Source organism: Pezoporus flaviventris, unplaced genomic scaffold (assembly GCF_033815535.1).
Source record: "Pezoporus flaviventris isolate CSIRO_AGI_PZ_B2104156 unplaced genomic scaffold, CSIRO_AGI_Pfla_v1 ptg000029l, whole genome shotgun sequence".
NCBI lineage: Eukaryota > Metazoa > Chordata > Aves > Psittaciformes > Psittacidae > Pezoporus > Pezoporus flaviventris.
In genome coordinates this window covers 11229442-11251185 of record NW_026892577.1, presented here as the reverse complement: position 1 = coordinate 11251185, position 21744 = coordinate 11229442, and the positions used below count along the sequence as shown (strand labels likewise).

Sequence of the window (21744 nt, the reverse complement as noted above, 5' to 3'; positions counted from 1 at the left end):
CCCTGAGAATTCTTTTCTCTAGGCTGAGCAAACCCAGTTCTCTCAGCCTTTACTCTTATGGCAGGCTTCCCAGTTCTTGGTCATCTCTGTGGCCCTTCTCTGTACTCTTTCCAGCCTGTCACATCTTTTTTGTATTGAGAGGACCAAAAGGGTCAAGGGTTATCAACCACATAAATATCTCCTATTTGTCTATACCTCTTACTAATTTAAGTCCCCTGCAAACTGAGCACATAGCTGGTCTCTGTGGCCATATGTCTGTCTCATTACTTGCCTTTGTCCCTTTTAGCAGCCTTTCTGCTTCTTAAAGTGATTGTTGAATCTTGTGAAGGCCTGGCCCATTGTGCCATTTACAGCTGTTTCTGGATGGACTTGGGTAACAATTTTGGCTTTGGCATGTTTTTGTGTGATTTCTACATGAGTGGGTTGGATCAGTGAGTCTCTTCCCACTATAAAATAGAACTGAACACCTTATGCTGCTAATGGATTGTAGGTTTGAAATGTTTCTGGAGCAGGTAACTCTTGTCCCAAACCAGGATGCCATTTCTGCTAGCAGAGTTCAGAGAATGACAGTAATTTTCTGAGAGAGCTTATAAATCACTAACCATCAGAAGAAGAGGCACCTGTGGGCAGAGGAGAAAGACTAACCAAACCCTCCCACTCCATGGGTAGGAACTGTCAACTCTGTAGGCTTGTTCCTTTAAAGATCACAGATCTCTGTGAGATCATTGAACACACATCTGAGCTACTGTATATCATCTGAGCCCAGTAGAATGGCTCTGTGTGAGGTGAGGAAAAGGGGGTGTTGCTGTTGCTAAGTAAAATAATAATAATTTTTATGTACAACCAAAACCTTTTGCGTTTTGCAGAGAATTGGCAAGGCCTGGATTTCAATACAACTCAAGAGCAAATACATAAAAGCAATCCTCAGAAAGAATTTGGGATGTGGAGAGTTAGTGTTTCCTTGTGTTTGACTGGTCATAGGGTAGTGCAGTGAACCCAGGAGTGACTAGCAAGGATGAAGGACAAACTGATGGGCAAAGACTGTTCAGTCCTGGGCTCTTAGACACAGTGTATCCTGGTTAATGCTCGGTGAGCTGAGCAGAGGAAGACTGGAAAGCGCTGTTGAGTGTCTGAGTAACCTGGTGGGAACTGTGTGCAAGGGACCCCTGCACTTGCCTTAGCAGTGGAAAGCAGGGTGAAGCACCTGCTATCCATATCTCCTGGCTCAATCATCATTGCTGTGATCTGCTCAGCCTTGTGCTTGTGTCCAGCACCAGGCACTGAACAAGAGAGTCCCCCCAGCTTTTGTTTCTCCACAGTCAGGACTGGAGCATGGACCTGGACAGACCTCCTGTGATACATTCTGCATCAGTGCAGTCTTTTTTCGTACCTCAGAAGAGAAATTTGCCCTTGGTTGCTTTAACTTAATCTTCTGGACTTTTTACTGTTGGAAAAATCCTCTCTCCAGGAAATTTTCCAGTCCTCAAGGCAGACAGGATACTGCTTCCTACTCTGAGAGTGACAGTTGTGTGAGCTGGTGGGGCTGTCTTACAGGCTTAGCCTGAGCAGCTCACGCTCTCGTCCTGCAGCAAGAGAGGGACATAGGTCCTTCACTTGCATGTAATATGAATAGCAGCTGCTTGATGCAGGAGACTGGGGGCATTGGAGCAGGAATGACAACATGCTGTGTATTCTGCATGTATGTGCAGTCACTACTCTTGTGTCTTAAGCCCAGATCTTTGTCTTTCCCACCACGTGCACCAGACCCACTTTGCATCCTCTGGATCCATAGGTACGTGCAGTATGCACAGCATATCTTGGGAATCTCAGTTGTTAGACTGTCATAGCAACATCCTCCTCCTCTTCCTCTTAGCATTCATGAACATGGAATTGATACTCATGGCTTGATCAGCTTGAGGGTGAGAGATGGTGTTGAAGCATCAACACTACATTCACCTCCATGAGAGTGGTGAAGGTAAGGTAGTGTTGCTGCTACTTGTCCTAGTGTGGGTGCTTTTCTTGAAGCCAGTTTGTAGCACTGGCAATTGTAGCGTATCCTCTCTGAACTTGGCTCCTGCGGACTGGTCTGGGCAGAGTCTGTTGGGAAGTGTGTGTTTTTATTGAACTTCTACTTATTTAGTTATGTGTTTTGTCTTTGGAACTTCTGGGGATTAAATCCAGCACAGATTCCAGCCTGTGTCAGCAAATTTTAAGTTGCTCTGAGAAGTGTGATGCCATTTAGACAAAATAAATAATCCATATTAATTAGAAGATGCTACTGTAAAATTTATATCAGTTATCTGGCACTTTATTATAGAGAGGCAATAGCCTCTTCATAGTCCAGGTAGCAGCAGCCTTTTCATTACAATAAGTGTTGCTATTCAGCTGAGCTCACTAGAAGAAACACTGAGGGAGTGAGTTGCTTCTGAAGATTAGGGGGTGAGAAGAAAGGGAAGATTTGCACTAAACCTGCAGTAAACAAGCCAGTTTGAAGACTCCAGTGTAAAATGCATGTCAGGCTTCTACTAGAATACAGAAACCCTAATGTCTCTTCTGTAGCCTCCATCCTCTGAGCGGAATGGAAAGACTGCTGGGTTTGCTTGTGTATAGGGTCATAGAATAGTTTGGGTTGGAAGGGACCTTTAAAGGCCATCTAGTCCAACCCCCCTGCAACAAACAGGGACATCTTCAACTAGATCAGGTTGCTCAGAGCCTCGTCCATCCTGGCCTTGAGTATTTCCAACAATGGGGCATCCACAACCTCTCTGGGAAACCAGTTCCAGTGCCTCACCACCCTCAGTGTAAAAACTTAAGTCCAAACTAAACCCACATATCTTGGGCTTTGCCTAGGTTTCAGAGGTAGGACTGCCATAGTGCCCTGTGTGGTACATGGGCACTGACAGGCATGCCACCATCTCTGCAGAGAGGACAGAGGGCATATTTTTCTGTCCCTGACTGCCCTTTGCATCTATGCTGTGTCTGTCCATGCAGTAGTGCTGGTAAGGGGCCGGCATCACATGCCCCATGGACTGGCTGCTTCATCCTCCAGCATGGGACAGCTGGGACTGAAGCTCCTGGCTTTTCCATCCAGTGAGGGCTTGCTAGGTCTGACCTGGAAAGCCTGCCCATCCCAGCCCTGTGAGCTGCAGGGTGTTGGTGTGGGAGGCAAGCAGATTTTAACCTGGGATTTGCTGGGGTGTGGGCTTTTTTCCTTTTGTTTGATGTGAAATCATTCAGTCAGTTCTTTTCCAACGGCTTCTGTGTCGTGGTAGCTAATGACTGTCTTACGGGCATGGAGAGACTCTAGTGAGGTACCAGTGATGCTGACTGATTGCATTCTTGTCCTTTCCTGCATTGATTAAAAAGACAGTGTCAAGACCTTGCTTTCTTCTTGCTCCTGGTTTTCTTTTATTTTTGTGTCACTACCCATTCATGCTTCCCAGAACCTACCTACCACCTTGCTGTGTGAATTGGTGGCACACTCTAATTTTATGTTCTAGTAAGGCACAGGCTGCAGTTGCAGATGATGAAAGATTTTGCAGGTTGAAAAGTTACTAAGCAATTAAGTATTCCATGTCTGCCAGATAGATGGGCCATAGTTCTGCATGTTGCCCATTAGAGTTCATTGCTGGTGCAGCTCCCTCTCTGGCTTTCCGGCTCTAAGTGGCTATATTCTCCTGGGCAGGATGGGGATGGGAGACTGCTCCATGTAATCCTCTTGTTTCCCAAGGACAGGCCCTTCCAGAGGGTCCGGTCCCTCCTGGGGGAGTGCAGCAAGTCAGCTCCTGTTGAGGATCAGTTCCAGTACAGTAAGGAAGGAGGCTGTGTATGGAGTGATACAGCAAAACATGGTCTGTTTAGAAGGCAGAGGCTATTGGTTTTGGGGGAACTGATTTCAGAACTTGTGTCCACAAGAGTCCAGTGACCCTTCAGAGGTTGTCCATCCAGTTTGTGAGGGAGTGATAAGCTGGTGGATGCAGCAAAGTAATGAGCCAAAACCTGTGGAATAATCGTGTTCCTCTGGGTGCAGCAGCATGGCATGGCATGGCATGGGTGGGATGCTGTAGAGAGATGAGCACCACATTACCCCCTCCACTGGCAGCCATTTCCCGGCGATGTTACACAGGGATGCCTCTACTCACAAGTTGTTGGTGTTACTGGGGAAGGAGAGTTATGGGGCATGGGCAGTTGTAACTGCAGGAGGAAGCTGAAATTCAAGTGCCATAGAGAGCACTTGCTGTTCAGAGCAGCTCCTGAAAGGTTTGTTTGGGGACATGTAAGCAGGCACCTGAATTCCTAATGTTTCTCTGGAACTTCTGGAAAGCACTGAGTGAATGAGTGGTGGGGCAGGGGGTTAATTTTATGGCAAATTACCTTTAAATTACAGTGGTGCAGCTCCACTGAGTTCTGGTTTGTTGCAATGGAGTAAGAGTGAATGTAGCCTCTAGGGCTGAGACAGTTAACTGCAGGAAAGGAATTCAGCAGCCTTCGCTTTTCTTCTATTGGCCATGTGTGAGTCACTCACTTTTATCATACTGCTTTTTTAAGGCTCTGATCCCCCCCAGCGTAACCTACAAAGAGAGCTTTAGGTTGTGACTACTTTTTGTTTAGTTTTTTTCAACTGTGAAGATACAGTAAAGCTTTTTTTTTCCTATAGTTTTCCCTGCATGTTTGTTCTTGCAGTCTGAAGAGTGTCACATCAAGCTCCTTGGAAATCATCTACAGTCTGTTTTCCCCTATCCTTGCCTGACACTAGAAGCAATATTCTTTCATCTCCTCATGAGATTTAAAAACAAACAAAGAGTGACAATTAAAATCTGTGTGGACCTGTCCAGCTGAAAGTCCCTTTTTTAAAGGTATTCATTCTGCACCATCTTAGAATTTGTTTTCTAGTCTCCCATGGAGACTTGTGTGAAGGCCAAGTCGGAGAAGACCTTGAAGGAGAAATGCTTTAATCTCAACATTAAATTCTTCTAGTTCGTTTGTGTCTGACAGAAAGGTGCAGATAAAGATCTCCTATATTTAATGCAAAAGGGCATTCTTCCTGCAGTAGTTTTCCTGAGCAAGTCACAGCAGTGTGTAAGAAGGATGAAGGATGCAAACACACACAATCTTCTGTTACACAGAGGATGCGAATTTTTGTCATCTATGTAAAAAACTGATGCCTTTCAAACCTTCATGTTAGATGCTCTGTATACCTTCTGCTGCTCTTTAACCTCTCCTCTGTCTAGCAGCTGCATCTTAAAGAGCAGATGAAATCGGCTCAAGGTTGGCAGGTCCTAATCTCAGTAACAGCTCCTATCCATTATAAAGTATGAAGTGAAATGATCTGTGAGTGGGTTTCTCTCAGATCCCACGTAGCATTTGTTCTCAGCAGCAGCAAAAAAGGGAAATTATCAGGCAGTGAAGAGAAGCTGTTTATTTTTAACTTACCCTTTCTTTTTAAGTTCTACTTCATAATTAAAGAAGATAAGGAGTGAAAGCCAATGAAAATACATAGCTAAAGGGATAAGCTGATCTGAAGTTCACTGCAGAGACTATGATAAGTAGTGGGTAACACAGTGGAGACTTTGGGGCCTCTTTTTCCTTCCCTGTCCTCCTGCTAGAGTATCAAACTGAGCTTGTAGCTGCCTTTCAAAGGTTACACAGTAGGACTGCTTACAGAGCTTGCTGCTGCTGTCAGGGTTTACTGATGCTCTCTGTGGTTTGAGGACACCTCTGTTGAGTATCTGCAGAGATCTGTACTGGGAATTAGCAAGGAGGAGTTCTGATTCTTTGCTGAGAAGCATGTGTGCGTCCGTTGTCTGGGCACACCGGTATGGCACTACGCTTGGCTGTACATATAGGGGCACAGATGAGTGAAGAGGATCCCAAGAGAAAGTTCCTAGTAAAATGTCTCTATTCTGAGCTACTGATGAAGCCAGCTGTTACAAGGTTTCTCCCCTGTAGTTTATGAATCTTGGTCAGTTTGGCTTCCTCAGATTGACAGGAGGTTCATGCATGCTGCTAGATTCTTTAAGGCTCAGGAGAAGGTGCATTATACCATTGCTCTCCATCCCTAGTGGGTAATTGCATCCCGAAGTAAATTATTTCTGTACCCAAGCAGCTTGCTTTCATCATTGCTCTTGGCTCTGTGAGACTTCTCCCAGCTTCTGCATGGAGGAGCAAGAATTTGGAGATGGCTGTCATTGCAGGGGGTTCCTCCTCTCTGCCAGTGGAGCTGACAAACAGCATTAGGAAATGAGTCCTGGAGAGGAAGCTGCATGCTCTTGGAACAGCAGGACGCTGACAGGCTGTTCTTAAATAGCATTGCAGAATGCTGATTCCTACCTCTAGCTCTCCTCTGCAGTGCTGGAGTTGAGCTGGGCTGCAAAGAGACTCTGTGTGACCATCCCACCTGGGAACCACTTCTGGAACCCTTTTCTACTCCCAGTCCTAATGTGGATGATGCTGATGTGGCTTCTGCTACTTCTAAACATTTGGATGGCTGTGTCTGTTTACCACAAAGTTTGGGGGAAACAAGCTTTTGAAGGAGCCCTAAGCAGCTCTAGGTTTCCTAGAGTAAAGGATATAAGGACAGGGCTCAAGGACCTGTAAAAGGCAGGAGCTGCCAGCTGTCTAAAAGGGCAATTGTGGGTAGTGTTTACATTGTTGGGAGGATAAGAGAAATCAAAGGGCTCCTTATTATTCTGGTCACTGTTGTGACCAGAATAAATCCTCTGCAGTGCTTTTCTTAGGATCTTTTCTGAGTGGAGATGCCTTGGAGCAATGTCCTCTTCCTTTGCACATTACACTATGTAGTCCTTCTGGCTGAGGCTTTTCATGAGCAGAAGCTACTGTAATGCAAGCCTCAAATGCTGAGATTGTGTTTAGCTCTCAGAGCAATGGTAACAGAAATAAGTCCATATGTTTAAGAGAATTGTTTCAAGCGTATGTTTTACCCAGGAATGCTGAGCTGTGTGATTCCTGGTAGGAAGATTATCATGACTTACCATCTCACAAATGCTTTGAGAAATGTGTTTGTCCATGCAATGCTTTGAAACTAAAAGGTGTTTTGGGAGTCCCTTTTGGTGCTCCTGAGTTAGGAAAATAAATAGTTCAATAGGACAGAGATGTGTAACTATGAATTCGCAAGTATATCCCAGTGCTGGGAGCAGAGCAAGGCAGTAATAGAAGCTGGAGTGCTTTGGTTGCAGTGAAACTAAATAATAAAATATCTCCTGGGCAGGAAGGTCAGGATTTGTGTCTCCATCTGTTTCCAAGACCAGAGTCTGTACCATGGATGGTCTTATCTTGGTGCCTGTCAGAAGCTTGTTTCTATCAGGAGAGAAGCACAGTGCTCTGTATGAAAGCTGACCTGAACAGCTGTAGAAGCTGGTGGTTTAGCAGATTGTGAATGGTGATGAGAAAGCCAGGAGGAGTGTGCTAGCAAAACTAGCTCTGGAAGAACCAGGTCAGGCAAACCTGTGTTACATTTGGGTGTCCAAATGGTAATTAGCTACTTAGTTTAATGAGATCATGTCTGTTTCTCCTTGTGACATAATAGTATCTGGAAAACTGCTGCTGTTATAGATACAGGCTCATCCACTGTTCTCATGAATGGAGAAGTTCTGTGAATTTGAGAGCTGTTCCTTACTGGCATTAGGAAGACTTTAGTGCCCACCTCTGTGTTGTTAGCAGTGAGCTAAATATTGGCTGTTAAAGCCATGTATGTTGCAGATACAGGTGCCAGAGCTGTGATCTACTTCAGCCTTGCTCCTCCTATGCTGAGGTGTCTGTGGATGCTGACTCCTCTGCTGTATTTGGCTGTCTCTGGCAGGTTTTGGAAGTGGTGCGGTCCAACTATGACACGCTGACCCTGAAACTGCAGGACGGACTGGACCAGTACGAGCGCTACTCAGAGCAGCATAAAGAGGCTGCATTCTTCAAAGAGCTGGTAAGATGCCTTGATTCTCCGGAATCAACAACCCCTTTCCAAAGCCTTTGCTTACAGCCTGGGCAGTGGCAGCCCTGTTACTCCATTGGGCTGCCTCCAAAGATGGAGCAGGAATAGGATCTGAACAGGCACTGCATGTCTCAACAGGTCTGAAAGTGCCCTGCAGCTCCCTGCCCCACCATAGCTGGCTGGGAAAGAACCCCCAGACTGCTCAGGCCAGCAACCAGTCAGTCAGTCTCTGTCCTTCTGCCATGGAGATCCACTGTGCTTTGTGGTGGTAAATTTGCATGGTGGAGAAGCTAACAGCTCCCACCTTGGGTTTATCACACAAAGCAACTTAGCCTTTTTGATTTTGTTAAGGGGACCACAAAGTGTGAGACTGAGCAGAATATACAATGCTGGTGAAACATATGCCCTGCTCATTGCTTTTCTTCATCACTCACAAAATAGGGTTCCCAATCAAAGAAAGCAAAGGCATTCCCTACAATTGTCTCCTTTGCCAGAGGAGAAGACTGATGGTAGGAAGCCCCCCCCAAATAATATAGTGAAGACAAAACTGAGTCCAAATAGTTTGGGTTGGTAGTTATATTCTTTAGCAAACCAGCTTGCTCAGCCTGCTCCAGATTGCCTTGACACAACTTTCTTGTCCAAGAGCTGCATCACCAGGGAGGCAGCTTTTGTAGTGCCTTGTATCTGAGGGGAGCCTGGTTTTCTTCCCTTTCAAATTATTACAGCTTCAGCAAAGGGAGAGATCTCCAGCTCTGGCAGCTTTCTCCACCAGTTTGAGAGCTGATTCTCTCTCCTAGCTCTGACCTTGCTGATTGATGAGTAATTGATGCCTGCCCACTCTGTCACGAGTCTGCATGAGTTTGGGAATGTTATGCCTCCCTCTGTCTACTCTGCTCCGGAGCAAGGATGCCTGAATTGGTTTTGCTTCCTTCTACAGAATGCTTTTTAATGTTTTGGGTCATTTCAGCACTGCCATTGGGTAGAATGCAAGCAAAAACACTTGCAATCACTTTCATGCCATTTTTCTGTGCTCTTGTGCTTGTTTTTATCTCTCTGGCCTGCTGTTTGATACCGTATTTGGAATACATGCAAAGAAATTTGGGCATAGCCTTCCTGTGACACAGGGTGCCTCTGTTACTGTACCCTGGAAATAACTCATATTCATGTTTCTGTTGTCATCTCTTCCATCCCAAGGGCTCCTGCCCTCCTCAGCCAGCATCTCCTTCCCCAGCCACATGACTGCTCTGCTTCCTGCATGCCCCACTTTCCACTTGGCCTAGCAGAAGCTCAGGCTGATCATGCCAATTGATTAAAATGACATTCTCAGTCATAAGATCATCACAGCTACAAAACACTTCAGCTAAAATTATTTTCTTCCTAGCTGGATGATTTATTTAGTTATTTTTTTCCCCAAATCCCAATTATGTATCATTTAAAAATCTGTTCAGATTAACCAGCCCCTCCTCACCTCCCTTCTGAATATTGCCCATCCAGATACCCCTGAGACCCTCTCCTCAAGAGCATATGAAAGCCTGAATAATTACCATCTAAATGTGCTGATTTGACCCAGTTGTGAATCTGTTTAATCCACATTTCTCTAGATGCCCTGAGAATTGGGACCCTATAAAATGTTCTTTACTCATAGCTATAGAAAATCCCCTTCATTCCATTAAGCTGTTCCCTCAACACAGCAGGAAATCAACCTGATATGCTATGATTTGTCTTCAACAAACCCAGCTGGCCTCCTGTCCTCCACGCTGTTTCTATCTCTAGGTGCACAGTAACTGATGGCTCTATTAATTGTTTGAACAACTCATCTAAAAGAACCTAGTCTGCCCTGTCCTCTCTATATCCTCTTCAAACCAGGTAGTTGGCTTCCTTTTTGCAAGGCTTTTTAATCTTTACTTTGTCTTCTATTGCTGGTCTCATGTTGGATAATATCCCCCTGCCCAATGCATTATGTTTAACAGCTGAGGTTTGCAGGATTTCATGGAGGTGGCAGAGTGAAGCTGCTGCAGTTTTCTTCACAGGCTCTGCCAAAGGAGCAGGTCTGGTGGTGAACTACAGGTTTCCAGCATGGTTTCCAAACTCATGCTGGTCCCATCAGGTCTTCCTGAACAGGATCTGTTTGCAAATAATTGCTTCCAGATTCTGACTGCTTTTCTTACCTGTGTCTGTGTGATTGCATTAAAGCAAATCCTTCTTGGTGGGGAATGATACACAGGAGCCATTTTCCTTTTCGACTGCCTTTTCATCTCTCTGTGCTCCCATTAAGTGGGTGAGCAGAAACTTCCCCAAGCCATTCTCTTGACTCCTTTATGCTTAAAAATCTCGTTCTCACTCCTTTGACATCCTCTGCTAATGCACTGCTTCGCTTCTCTGGCTTTGCCTCAGTGCTGCTCTTTCTTGCTAATCCCAAAGAAAAATCTGCTTTCTTCTCACATTCCCTTTTCAAAGAAGCTTTCAAAGGCCTGTGATACTGCAGCCACATTGTAGTGGAAGGTGATGTGCAGAGTGTTTTATCAACTGGGTTTTCTGGCCTGTTGTGCTGCCTTTGAGGGGCTAAAGGAAGGAAGTTAGGAAGTTTTCTAATGCTTTATTTCTTTTCCTTTGAACCCTCAGGGATGGCATTTGAGGTCTGTACTGCTTTGACAGAATGAATGGTTTGGATGTGAGCTTTTGGACCCTCACATTACAGCTGGAGGAATGCGTGGAAAGAGATTCAGCGTCTTTCTAAAACATTCACTGTCTTTGCAGTTGGATGGGTGTCAGCAGAGTCTCAAAATAGCCTGATTAGGGGTTGATTTCTGCAGGGGAAATTACACTAATTTGACTTTTAATTAGATGTAGTAGTCAGTGTAAACCTTCCTCCCATTGTACAAATTTCTTAAGAGCTGCTTGTTGATTTGAAACGGGTTTAATTGATGGGACTTGCTGTGAAGTAGGAGTGTCTGTACAGTGTTGCTCCTGTCCAGCTATAATGACATGAAACTAGAACTGAATACTGTTTTCCTCACGTGGTTAATGCCACCACTACATCCATTCTTTCATTTGCTTGTTGTTCTTTAGGTGATGTCACCATTTCATGCATTTCCCATTTCTGCCAAGTTTGTGCATTAAATGTGATCGAAGCTCCTAATAGGGAGAAAGCAATTCTAAAAGCTCTCCTGCCACTACTGTGCTCCGGCATGCTCCATGCAGAACCAAGAGAGGACACGTTCTGCTTTTACTTCCTTGCAGAATGGCTGTTAAAAGCTCTGAGCTTACTTTCCAAGGCTGGTTTTGTCTGCTTGTGTAAGCCACTCTAGAGGGTTCTGGTAGCTTCCAGGCTGGCAGCCAGGCCTGGGCTGCCTGCTGCACCAGGAGCTAGGAGGAGTCCTGGGGTGTAGCCTCATGGATGGAGCAGCTCAGCCAGACTGCAGGAAGCTTCTGAAGTTTATCCTTGTGTCGTGGTTTAAACCCTAGCCAGACAGCTTGTTCACTCACTCCCAGTGAGTGGTGCCAGGCTGAGAGCAATTGAGCCCCCCCCCCCCCCCGGGGCTCTCCCCTTCCCCGCTCCCAGAGGAACGGGGAGGAGGATCGAAAGAGTGCAACTGCTACGGGTTGAGACAAGAACAGTCCAGCAACCAATGTACAACACAAATCACCACCGCTACCACCAACGACAACAATGATAAGAGAAAATAACAAGGGAAGAGAATACGATACCACCGGCCAAGAAACGAGTCCCACCTGGAAGCCTGTGTCCTTCTGGGTAACTCCCAGTTAACCCCCAGCCCGGGCATGACATGCTGTGGTATGGAATACCTCCCTGGCTAGCCTGGGTCAGGCACCCTGTGTCTGCTTCCTCACGGCTTCCCCTCCGCCCTGGCAGAGCATGAGCCTCACATGGCATGAGCCTTGGTCAGGGTAAACATCACTTAGCAACAACCGAAAACATCAGTATCACCAGCACTGTTCCCAGGCTGGAAGTCAAAACACAGCACTGCACCAGCTACCACAAAGGAGAAACCTGACTGCTACTGCTGAACCCAGGACACCTTGTTACAGGCTGACACCCCCCCCGTGTCACTGCCTGGTCTTCCAATCCCAAAAGGGAGATGAGCTCTGGCTCCCTGACCTGAGCTCTGGTGCCAGAGATAACTTGATTTAACTCTAATTTGTGCTATTCTTACCTTTTAAGCTGGTTGGTTCAGAGCTGTTGCTTTCTCACAGCAGAGGCAATGCTGGGCAGAGATTTGTAGAAACGTCTCCCCAGCTTGTGTTAAAGCAAATTAAAGCCAACTAGACTGCTCTTGACCAGAGTTTGTGTCTAAGCTCCTCTTGAAACCTAAAGCTGTTTTCAGGTGAAAACAGCTTCCGAGGTGATCTACTCCACTGCTTCACAACCCATAGGTTTAAAAGTATTACTTCTTTTCCAGTGTAATCTTCTTTGTCTTGAGTATTTCTTGCCCCGTCCCTGGGGAGGCAGAGAAATATTACTCACTGTTCTCTTTCTGACCTCATTTTACATATTGGAGAGTGTTTGCTCTGTTCTTCCTAAACTGTCTCTTTGCAAACTAAACAAGCTTAATTTCTGGTGCTCTGTCTACCCCATGGCTACAATTTCACTAAGTCCTGTGTTTTCATCATGTACCACTCCAGCCTCCCTTTCTGGACTCTTAGAGACTGCTGCCTCATAGGAGACCTTGATTTGTAGACAAGTTGGGCATCTTTTACCACTGGTGCCTGGTCCCTGGCAGCAGTTCCTAAGGCCGGGAACTCATTTCTGCTTGTCCTTTCTGTTGCTGGAGCCCATAGAAATGCTCATAGTCAGAATAAGAATGCCAGCTTAGACTGCATGTAGCATCTCCCCCTTTTCTACAGGCAATTACACTCCCCAGGGCAGAGGTTTCTCATCCGTTTAGCCATGTTGTTCCCCTCTGGAACTGGGTTGCTGAGCACTGGAGTGGGGAGCATTCAGTAGGACTGAGACCAAGTCCTGCTAGCGGGGCTGCTATTTCCTGACAGGGAGACAGCCCAGTGCAAACCAGTGCTCTGGAGACAACTTGCTATAATCTATGTTAAAGTGGGTTATCCTACAAGACGTGATCCCAAACTATTTCAGTATGGAGTAAGTCACAGGACATGTAGAGAAGGGAGGTGACAGGGTGCTCCAAGGAAACAAGAACACATGGGGTCTCTGCCAAGCATCCTGATAAAGGAGAGTTTGTTGTTTCTGGAGACGCCACGAAACTTAAGTATTCTTTCTTTAAGTGTAGACATCTTTGCTGGCTTGCTTGGGTTGCTAAGGTCTGTGCAGTGGGGTTCACTGGGGTTCATTTCACAGCTATCCCTGTTAACCTTGCATGTCTTGATTTGCTTCCCACTCGTACAATTCCTGCCTTTTGGGGAGCTTTCTAACCTTCCCTCTTTTTTTTTCTCACCAGTGCAGCAAGTGCTAAGTTGCTTCCCAGCCCCCAGTGTAGGATTCCTCATTCTGCTTCTATATAATTCATCCCCCACTGCTTTTGAAAAGCACAAAACACTAACCAGGTCAGCAACAACCTTATTATCACAGGCTCCAAGTCTCTGGGAACTGTAATCCCGTTGTTTGGATGAGCTTGTGTCAGTGTTGCTTTCTGTCACTGCTGCACAGAGTCGCTGACACAGATGATGTTTGACTTTGTTTTCTCGTTGCCGAGTGCTGCTGAGACTGAGCCCAGTCTGGGGCCTGTGTGTTCAGCCAGCGAGTCTGCAGGCATGAAGGGGGAAGGGAAAGGAAGCTGCTGCACAACAGGGCTGTCCGGCTGCTCTTCACAGACTCTGCAGGTGACCAGAAGTCTGGGTATCACTGAGAGATGAAGTTGTCACTTCTTCAGAGACAGCTAGTGAGCCAGCTTCAAGTGTAAGGCACTCAGCACAAAATACAGCTGGCCCTGGACCCACGGGTTTCTGCCAGCCTTAGTGGTAATTTAACAGCATCATAGCATGGCCTCTGTCCTTTCCTTGACTCTGTATCTTTGGATCTGCAGGTTCTGGAGCAGAACCAGTGGGCACTGGTAGAAAATGCTGTTCCAGCTGCAACCTGGAAGTGCTCACTTTCCCCATTGCTTTGCCCCACAGCAGGAAGCTGTCATTGCTTATGTATCCAAACAGAGCATCCTCTCCCATCCCTCTCTCATTTGGAATTTACTCTCCTTGCTGGAGATCCTCAGGGATTTCTTACTAAGCTGTAGCTGCAGTGGGAGTTTGCTGCAGCAAGTTCTCTGGGGCTATAACAGCATCAAAACAGTTTCATGCTGAACCTAGAGGTCAGCAGCATCAAAGCTGCTATGCTTATGGGGAGCCAGGAGGAATCCCTTGGCTAAAACATCTCATTTTGTCTCTGCCAGGTTCGGTCCATCAGCATCAATGTGAGGAAGAACTTGGCTTTCAACACGCTGAGCCAGGAACTGCTGCTGAAGGAGTTCTCTACGATCTCTTGAAGTGGGGACGCTGCCACTGCACAGGGCTGACCAGAGATGGGCCTGTTTGGGCAGGGACACTACAGATCTGCAGCCAGTTGCCCCTTGCCTTCCGCCTGCAGAAGGGACTGCATTTCTTTTAGGGGAGAGCCTTGCTGCTGTGTGTTTGATCCCAAAGGCATGTGTTTCAACAGGACTGGGGCTGAAGAGAGCGATGGGCATGTTGAGGAGAAGGAGGAAGCAATTCTGTAAGGTGCAATGGGGATGGGCAGCCATTCCTGTGACATAGCAATAGGGATTCCCTCCACAGCCTCAGGGAAGATGCACTGGAAAGCTTTGTAGCAGAGCTGGGGAGAGCTCACAACCAAAATAATAAAGCCAGTCCAGCTGTGTGAGACACTTCTGCATTGAGATCACTTGCCTGCTCTATGGGGAAAGCTTCCTGATCCCAGGTGAGGGCTGTTCTTTTCTGTCACCCTGAATTATCCTGCCCTCCTGCAATGTACATCAAAGCCCACTGGGAATGGCTTTGGGGTATAAAACAGTTTCCCCAAGGAGCAGGCCCTCCTCATTGCTGGTTTCTTATGGTGTCACTTGAACTAAGCCACTGGATTATTGGAGAAGGAAAAATTTTGCCTCCAAGGCTGTTGGTTTACAGGGTCCTGTTGTAACTGGAGACCAGCTGTGCTTGGGGTCACTGTTACTTCCAGTAGCCCAGCTCATCTCTGCTGTTTTCTAAGGCTGAGGGACATTTTGGGATATTCCATTTTCACGGGGCAGAGGACAGGGTGACTCCCTCTCCCCACTCTCCTTATTGCCCATCAGAGACTGCATTGTGACAATCCTTCCCTTCCTCACCGGAGTGTCTGCCTTGCACATGTTTGCAAGTGCCTGGTGACCTTCATGAACTAAGAAGTCCCCATTTTTCCCTTGTGTGTAGCACACGATTAAAATGCAGCTGGAGAAGAAGTTTCTTCATTTTCTCGCTTGCCCTCCTGTCTTCACCAAGCAACTTGCAGCAACAGTCTGCTGAGGACTTCCTAAGGAAGAGCTATGGGATGATGTTCTGGGGCCCAGGCAGGCCTTTCTGCTCCAGAGCCCGTGTTTCAGAGGTGCCCAGGGCCAGCAGAGCCTGTTCCGAGTGCTGTGTCTGGCTGCCAACTCAGGAATACGCAGCATAAACATCCATTCCCTGCTCCTGCATTTTCAGCTCCCAGCAGTGATGTTAGGATCTGGCCTGACTTTGTGGACAGAAGCAGAGAAGTTATTTACATCCCAGGTCCGCTTTTGTTTTTCCCTAGAAAATAGTTTTGTTTGCAAAAGAAGTGCCTAGCCCCACTCTTAGCCTTGTTAGGTTAGTGTGAGCAGTGTGAACGTCATGCTCATTTACTACCATTTTTAGGCAAGGCTTCTTCATGCTAACGTGTTAATTGCATTCATGTTTCATCTCTACCTGCCATGAGCATGGGAAACCGAAAGCTGTGTCCTTGGCCACCCGCTGAGCACAGCACCTGATGAAGACCGCATGTTTTCCTTGGGAGCACCGGCTTCTCCTGACAGGAGATACTTTGCCTCAGCAGGGAATTGTCTGGCTTTTATCAGCTAAGCCAGACACTTAGTTGCTTTCTGCCACGCAAGTGTGTAGAAATGTATACATACCAAAGGGACAGGGCTTGGGAGAGCAAGCAGACTCCATAAAATCACTTGGCTTGAGAACGGGACAGGGCACGTAGAAGGAGTCAGCTTCTCTGGTAAAGAAACAATAGCGATGGCTTGCAGCACATGGCACTCGTCTGTAGATATGGGGAGCTCTTGCTAGATGATCTTGCGTCTGGGGACAGGGAATTTCATCTAAAGGGGGCTTGAGTTGCTTCCCTGAGGTGCAGCCCCAGCATCGGTGTTGTTGGAGCACCCAGCAGTCCCCATGCCTCCTTTTCGCCTATCCCAGTTAGGCTGAGGCTAAGCAGATACGTGACAGAGTTGGGAATGAGTCTGCCTCTGCCTCCGCAACCTCTGGGATTTTCAGCTTTTCACTCTGGGCTCAGCTATAGAAGATCTCGTCTCCCCCAGGGTGCTCCCTTCTTGGGATGAACTGAGAATCCCAGGCTGTGAGTGGAAAACCACTCTCATGGGGTCAGCCGTCACCCAAGGCTGAGCTGGGGAAGACACTGACACATCCTCTTGTCACGCTGTCACCAAACCAAGCACTGTAAGTGGATGTACATACAAACCGAGAGCTCAATAAATAGCAGAGCCCTGCCTATCCAGAGTGTGCAGCGTTTGTCCTTCACAGAGGGGTGTTATGGGGGTGGCCCTGTCACCATTTGGTGGTGGCATGTGGCTGCAGCAAGGCAGTCACTTCCCCTCGGGCTCTTCCTGCTCAGTCAGGTTGTGGTGCACTCAGCAGTGCCCCCTCCTTGATCCAGGCTGCAGGTACCAGCAGCAGTCAACATGCCCCTGGGGCTGCCGGTAGGGATAGCAGACAAGGCTGAGAGCCCATGAGCAAGGGATGCAGAGATCTTCCTGTGCACAGTGTGGTGCTCTCTCCTGCTGGTATCAGCCAGCTCTTGCTCACGGATTCTGCTGCAGATATCCCTGTTTTGTTAAACACCGCACTGGTGCTTGTGTCTGGGAGCCAGCTTGAACTGAGCAGAAAGTCATTTAACTTTAACATTCAGCCTCAGGATGTGGCTGGTGGCCCCAAACTTTCCCGTATCTGATCTGAGAAGTTGAGTGTATTTTATTCTATCTAATTCATAACTCAGTCTATTATTGGAAGAGCTGGTTTTGAGGCTTGGGGAGTGTGGGGAGAAATGAGATTGCTGCCTTTAAATTAGGCAGCTGCTGCAGGGAGACAAATATTTTACAAAATAATGACCAAATTCTGCAGGAGAAAAATTGAGTTTGAGCAAAACTTTGGGGGGAGTCACTGAAAATTGATTTGTAAGTGCCACTGTGATTTTTGGTATCTTTTTCCTCAGTTCTTGCAGGTCCCATTTTTCAAGCAGACTTGAGAAAGAAGCTGCTTCTCAGGAGCTGAGTTTCCCCTGCCAGGGCTGTAGCTTGTCAGAAGAGGCACAGAGTACCAAAGGGAGGCTGGTAGGGGGTGTCAGCTCCATGTGATGGTTTGGGGTGTTCGGAGCAGGTAGTACCCCTGGATCTCATGTACACAAAGTAAGGCGTACCCTTACCCTACTCTGGTTTGTAAGCCTCTTCATCCCCTTCCTGAGCATGGCTGTTACCTGTTGTGGTCCCATCCATGTGGTGTGGAGGATATGTCTCTAGGGTTGAGCTGCCCTCCACGTGCGCATGTCCTGGTTCCCCTTGGGGTGCTTTTCTCTGCCTGCCTGAAGCACTGATGCTCTTCCCCGGCTCTAGGATCCTGCCAGGCTGTTACACGGTGGGTATCAGGAAGAGAAGCTTAGTGTCCTGGGGAGAGATAGCAACACAGCACTTGTGCAGGGGGTCAGGCCCGGCATGCTACATCTGCCTCCCCATGCTTCTTCCCGCCAGGCAGAGGGAGATACCAGTGCCCTGCCAAGTCACGGCTGCCATCGTGTGTGCTGGGGCTGCTGCACAGCCAGCAGTCTGCAGGAAGATTTACAGCTGGCTCTTGGCACTCGCAAGCAGCTCTCCATCTCGGTGTCAGCACCAGTGCCTCCTGGATATTTATTCTCATCTCCTGTTTTCTGGGCTGTTTTCTTGTTTGGTACTTGTGGGGATGAGCAGGGATGTACTGGATGGAAGTTGGTTCCTGTGGAGGTGATGGGTTTTTTTTGGCAGATGAGCCATTGCGGTAACCTGAGAGGAAAAGGGTAGAGCCCAGTGTTAGGAGCTGCAGACATCCAAAGGGTCCACAACAAGATGTGCTTTTCCCCTGCTGGAAATTCATGCCTTTGCTGATTCTCTCAGCGGGAGGGTAGACAGAAAAGGGAATGAGGAATGAAAGTCTGGGCCAGGAGGCTGGAGAAGGGCTTGTTGCAAGGCTTGTGGGACCTGGCATTCCCTAGGGCTACTGAGAGTCCTTCGTGCCAGTCAGAGCCCTGGTTGTCCCCAGTGCAGCCCAGTGTGGGTGAGCTGAGGGGGACACTGATCAAGCAGAAGAGTGACCCCAAACAAGCAGCACCCTTGGGGGACCATCACTGGATGCTTGATTTGCTCCTGTTGCGGGAACAGCTGCTGTGCCTCCATGCTGCTCTCCCCCCTCCCAGCTCCATGGCAGCCGGAGCACAGGCCGGGCCATTCTCCACAGCCCCTGCTCTCCTGTGCTGTCCCCCCCGGGCTAATTGAATCATGCGGCTGGAAATTGAATCCAATTGAATAGATTAAATGAGCCGGGCTCACCGCTCACGGCAGCGCAGCCCAGAGCCCTGCCAGGCTGCTGCCCGAGCCTGGGAGCTCCTGGGAGTCCTGGGGGAGCATGGAGGGGCTGGGGAGGCTGCAGGGAGATGGACACACACTGGGCTGGGCTGGCTCTTCAGCTCTGCTTAATGGGTGAACCCTTGACCATTCCTCAGTGATGTGCAGCCTGGCCAGGTCCCGGGGCCCGCGGGTCACTGTGCCACAGGTATGCGCAGGTTGGCTTTTGCTCGTTTCCTCTCTGAAGTAATTAATGACTAATTAGCTGGAGCTCCCCTGCTCCAGGGTTCAACCGGGGCCCTCCCTGCGGTGTCCAGGGTGAGGTGTACTATGGCAGCTGTGGCTGTTCCCTGCCCAGCAGCTCCAAGCCAGTTGCTCCCCCAGCCTGTTGCAAGTGATGCTCCAGCAGCACCGGTCTGCACCATGCCGTCCCCTGCTTTCATCCTCTTTATGGTCATTGCCAGGCCAGTGGGATGGGATGGAGACCAAAGAGCAATGTGTGTGTGTGTGGCACCTGGGTCACAGCATGGACATCCCCTCCCATGGAGGTGAGCTTGGGCAGAGCAAGACCCATGTCCACAGCACAAACTCGCTCCTGACAGAGGTGCATGCCTGTATTCATAGCAGACCTGAGCTGCTGAAAGGGCCCCTGGTGTGGCATCCCGTGTGGTGTAAGTTAAGGATGGAAATAGTATCTGGTTCCTCTTTAAATAAAAGCTGATCCCACAGGCACTGAGCACACAACATTTACGAGAGATTCTTTACAGTGCTGTGAGGGTTTGTGAGACTCAAGGTACCTCCATAGTCCAAGTGTGCTCCAGAGCAGTCTTTGCTTTCTAAACCAAGTGCTTTTCTTCACACATAAGTAGCAGAGAAACAGTCAGGGTGGGCACAGAACCCCCACAGACCCCCTAGCAGTGTGGCCATGCCAGAGAGTCCCTCCTTGCTGGAGTCATTGGCAGAGGCAGGTGACTGGCTTTCAGGGACACACAGAGTGATGTGAAGTCTCCCTCCTGTGCATCCAGATTTCTCCCACCTGCTGGTTTGTATTTGACAAAGGGGGTTCCCTTTCTCCTGCAGCATTCCCCCTTGCAAGGCTCTCCCAGCAGCTTGCAGGCATCTGTTCCTCCTCTAGATCTGCAAGGTTTTCGGCAGCTGAAATTCCCCGCCCCAGGTCTGAATCTCACAGTGGCTCCCACCTTCTTATGTGGCTCTGCAGGGTGCGTTAATGAGATGGGAGCAGTCCTCCCCTATGTGTGTCCTCCCCAGGAGGACCTGCTGCTCTGCTGCTCCCTGTGTCCTCCCTCGGGACCCCAGGGCTGCATGAGGCTTGTCCAGGTCTCGTGCCACCCAGATCCATTTCCTTTGTGGATGTAGTAAATACTGTGGTTTATACCTGAGTGAGGCCATTTGCCCTGCCTGGAGCTCCCCTGCAGCAGCTTGCATGGCCACGAGCATCCCTCCTCCGGGCTGGGGGGCTGTGTGGGACCCTGGTGCTGAACTGCTCATCCCCATCTAACACTGCTGTTTGCTGGCATTTTTGGAAGGGTTAAGGAGCTCCGGTCTCTGCCCACTGTGGCTGGTTCTAGGAGCATCCCATGCTGCATCCCATGTCCCAGACTGAGGCTGCCCAGAAGCCTGCTTTGCTGGAGAAACAGAGCTGTCCCTCACTGCCAAGTGTGAATCTGAGCCCAGAGGCACCAGGCGATTGCAGTCAAAATAAGATTAATGGCATCTGTTGAGAGTGCATCCCGAGGACTTGCTATTGATGACCATGGCTTTAAAATACTGTTAACAGTGGATAAAGCACCATGATTTAGAGTAGTTGGTAATTACATCTCTGTTTGAAATTTCCTAAAGATAGGATCAGACTCCCGAGTCTTGCTCCCTGCTTTTCCAATAGAATTAATAAGAACGGAGATATGCAATTAGACAACACGCAGGCTGGTAGGGCAGATCGATGCCTTGTGGTTGCCTAATGAAGTGTTAAATCGCATCTTTCCCTCTCCCTGTCCCACTATAGCAGCTGCAGCAGGATGTTTGCAGAGGGCTTGCAGGGCTCCTGCCTCGGGGAGAGCTCCCTGCATCCTTCTACCCCAGAGCTCCTGCCTCTGTTCCAGGCTCTTCTTGCTTCTGTTGATGGGAGCATTTTGGGATTGTCTTGGGTTTTGTGTTGAGCCTGGGGTTTTCTGCTTGGTACAGCAAGGGTCCAGACAATGCTGGTGGCAGCCTGGCACAGCTCTGCCAGCAGCAGGACTCTGCATCCAATGCTCCAGGCAATACTGGAGCATCCCAAACTTGTCCCCTTCCCCAATTACTCCCAACAAGGCTGAGATGGCCTAAGCTGGGGACAAATGAGCCCCTTGGACAGCATGACCCTGCACACATCTCCTGACCCCTCTCACCCTGGCTCAGAGCCATTCCTGGCTGCAGTTCCACTGCCTGGGAGCAGCATTAATCCATGAAGATGTCCTTTATGGAAGTGCCACTGCTGCCGCTGACAGGGTGACGGATGGGCCACTTAAGGAACGTGCCTCCCTCCTAGACTGATGTGAACGGGTGATTTCCATCATGGTGAGGATGGATGGGTGGTCCCAGGAACCACAAGGGTTCAAGGAACCTTCAAGGAACACACAGCCTGGGCTGCACCTCAGGGTGCAGCACCCGCCATGCCCCAATTCACATCCCCCCTTGTGTCTCCTGCCCGCCTCCTTGTTCTCCATCCCTCTCCTACCCTGGTGTTGGCTTTACCAAGCCCTGAGGCAGCTTTACATGGCCCCGTTTCCCCGTGGTTCCCTGCTGCTCTCCCAGAGATGAGCTCAGGGACCTGCGTGCTTCCACAGGACCCCTGCCCTGTTTATCGAGGTGTATCTGGGTCCCTGCCTGGGTCTGGGTGGGCAGTCAGGAACCAGACCTGTTTCTGCAGCAGAAAAGGCTGCTCCCACCCCAGCATCCTGCAGACCCCGGCTCTCAGTGCCCAGAAGAACATTTAGG

The 21744-nt window shown here is 48.6% G+C and overlaps 1 protein-coding gene across 2 annotated transcripts in view; it reads left to right on the top strand.

The window, feature by feature from the left end:
* The window catches only part of ARMH3 (armadillo like helical domain containing 3), a 129150-nt gene extending 112496 nt beyond the window's left edge, over positions 1 to 16654 (top strand). For both annotated transcript variants that reach the window (XM_061458947.1, XM_061458946.1), the window contains 2 exons: positions 7820 to 7936; positions 14320 to 16654. In XM_061458947.1, coding sequence (XP_061314931.1) covers positions 7820 to 7936; positions 14320 to 14412 — 210 coding nt within the window. In that variant the 3' untranslated portion in view covers positions 14413 to 16654. The remainder of the gene's footprint in view (positions 1 to 7819; positions 7937 to 14319) is intronic.
* The last annotated feature ends 5090 nt before the right edge of the window (positions 16655 to 21744 follow it).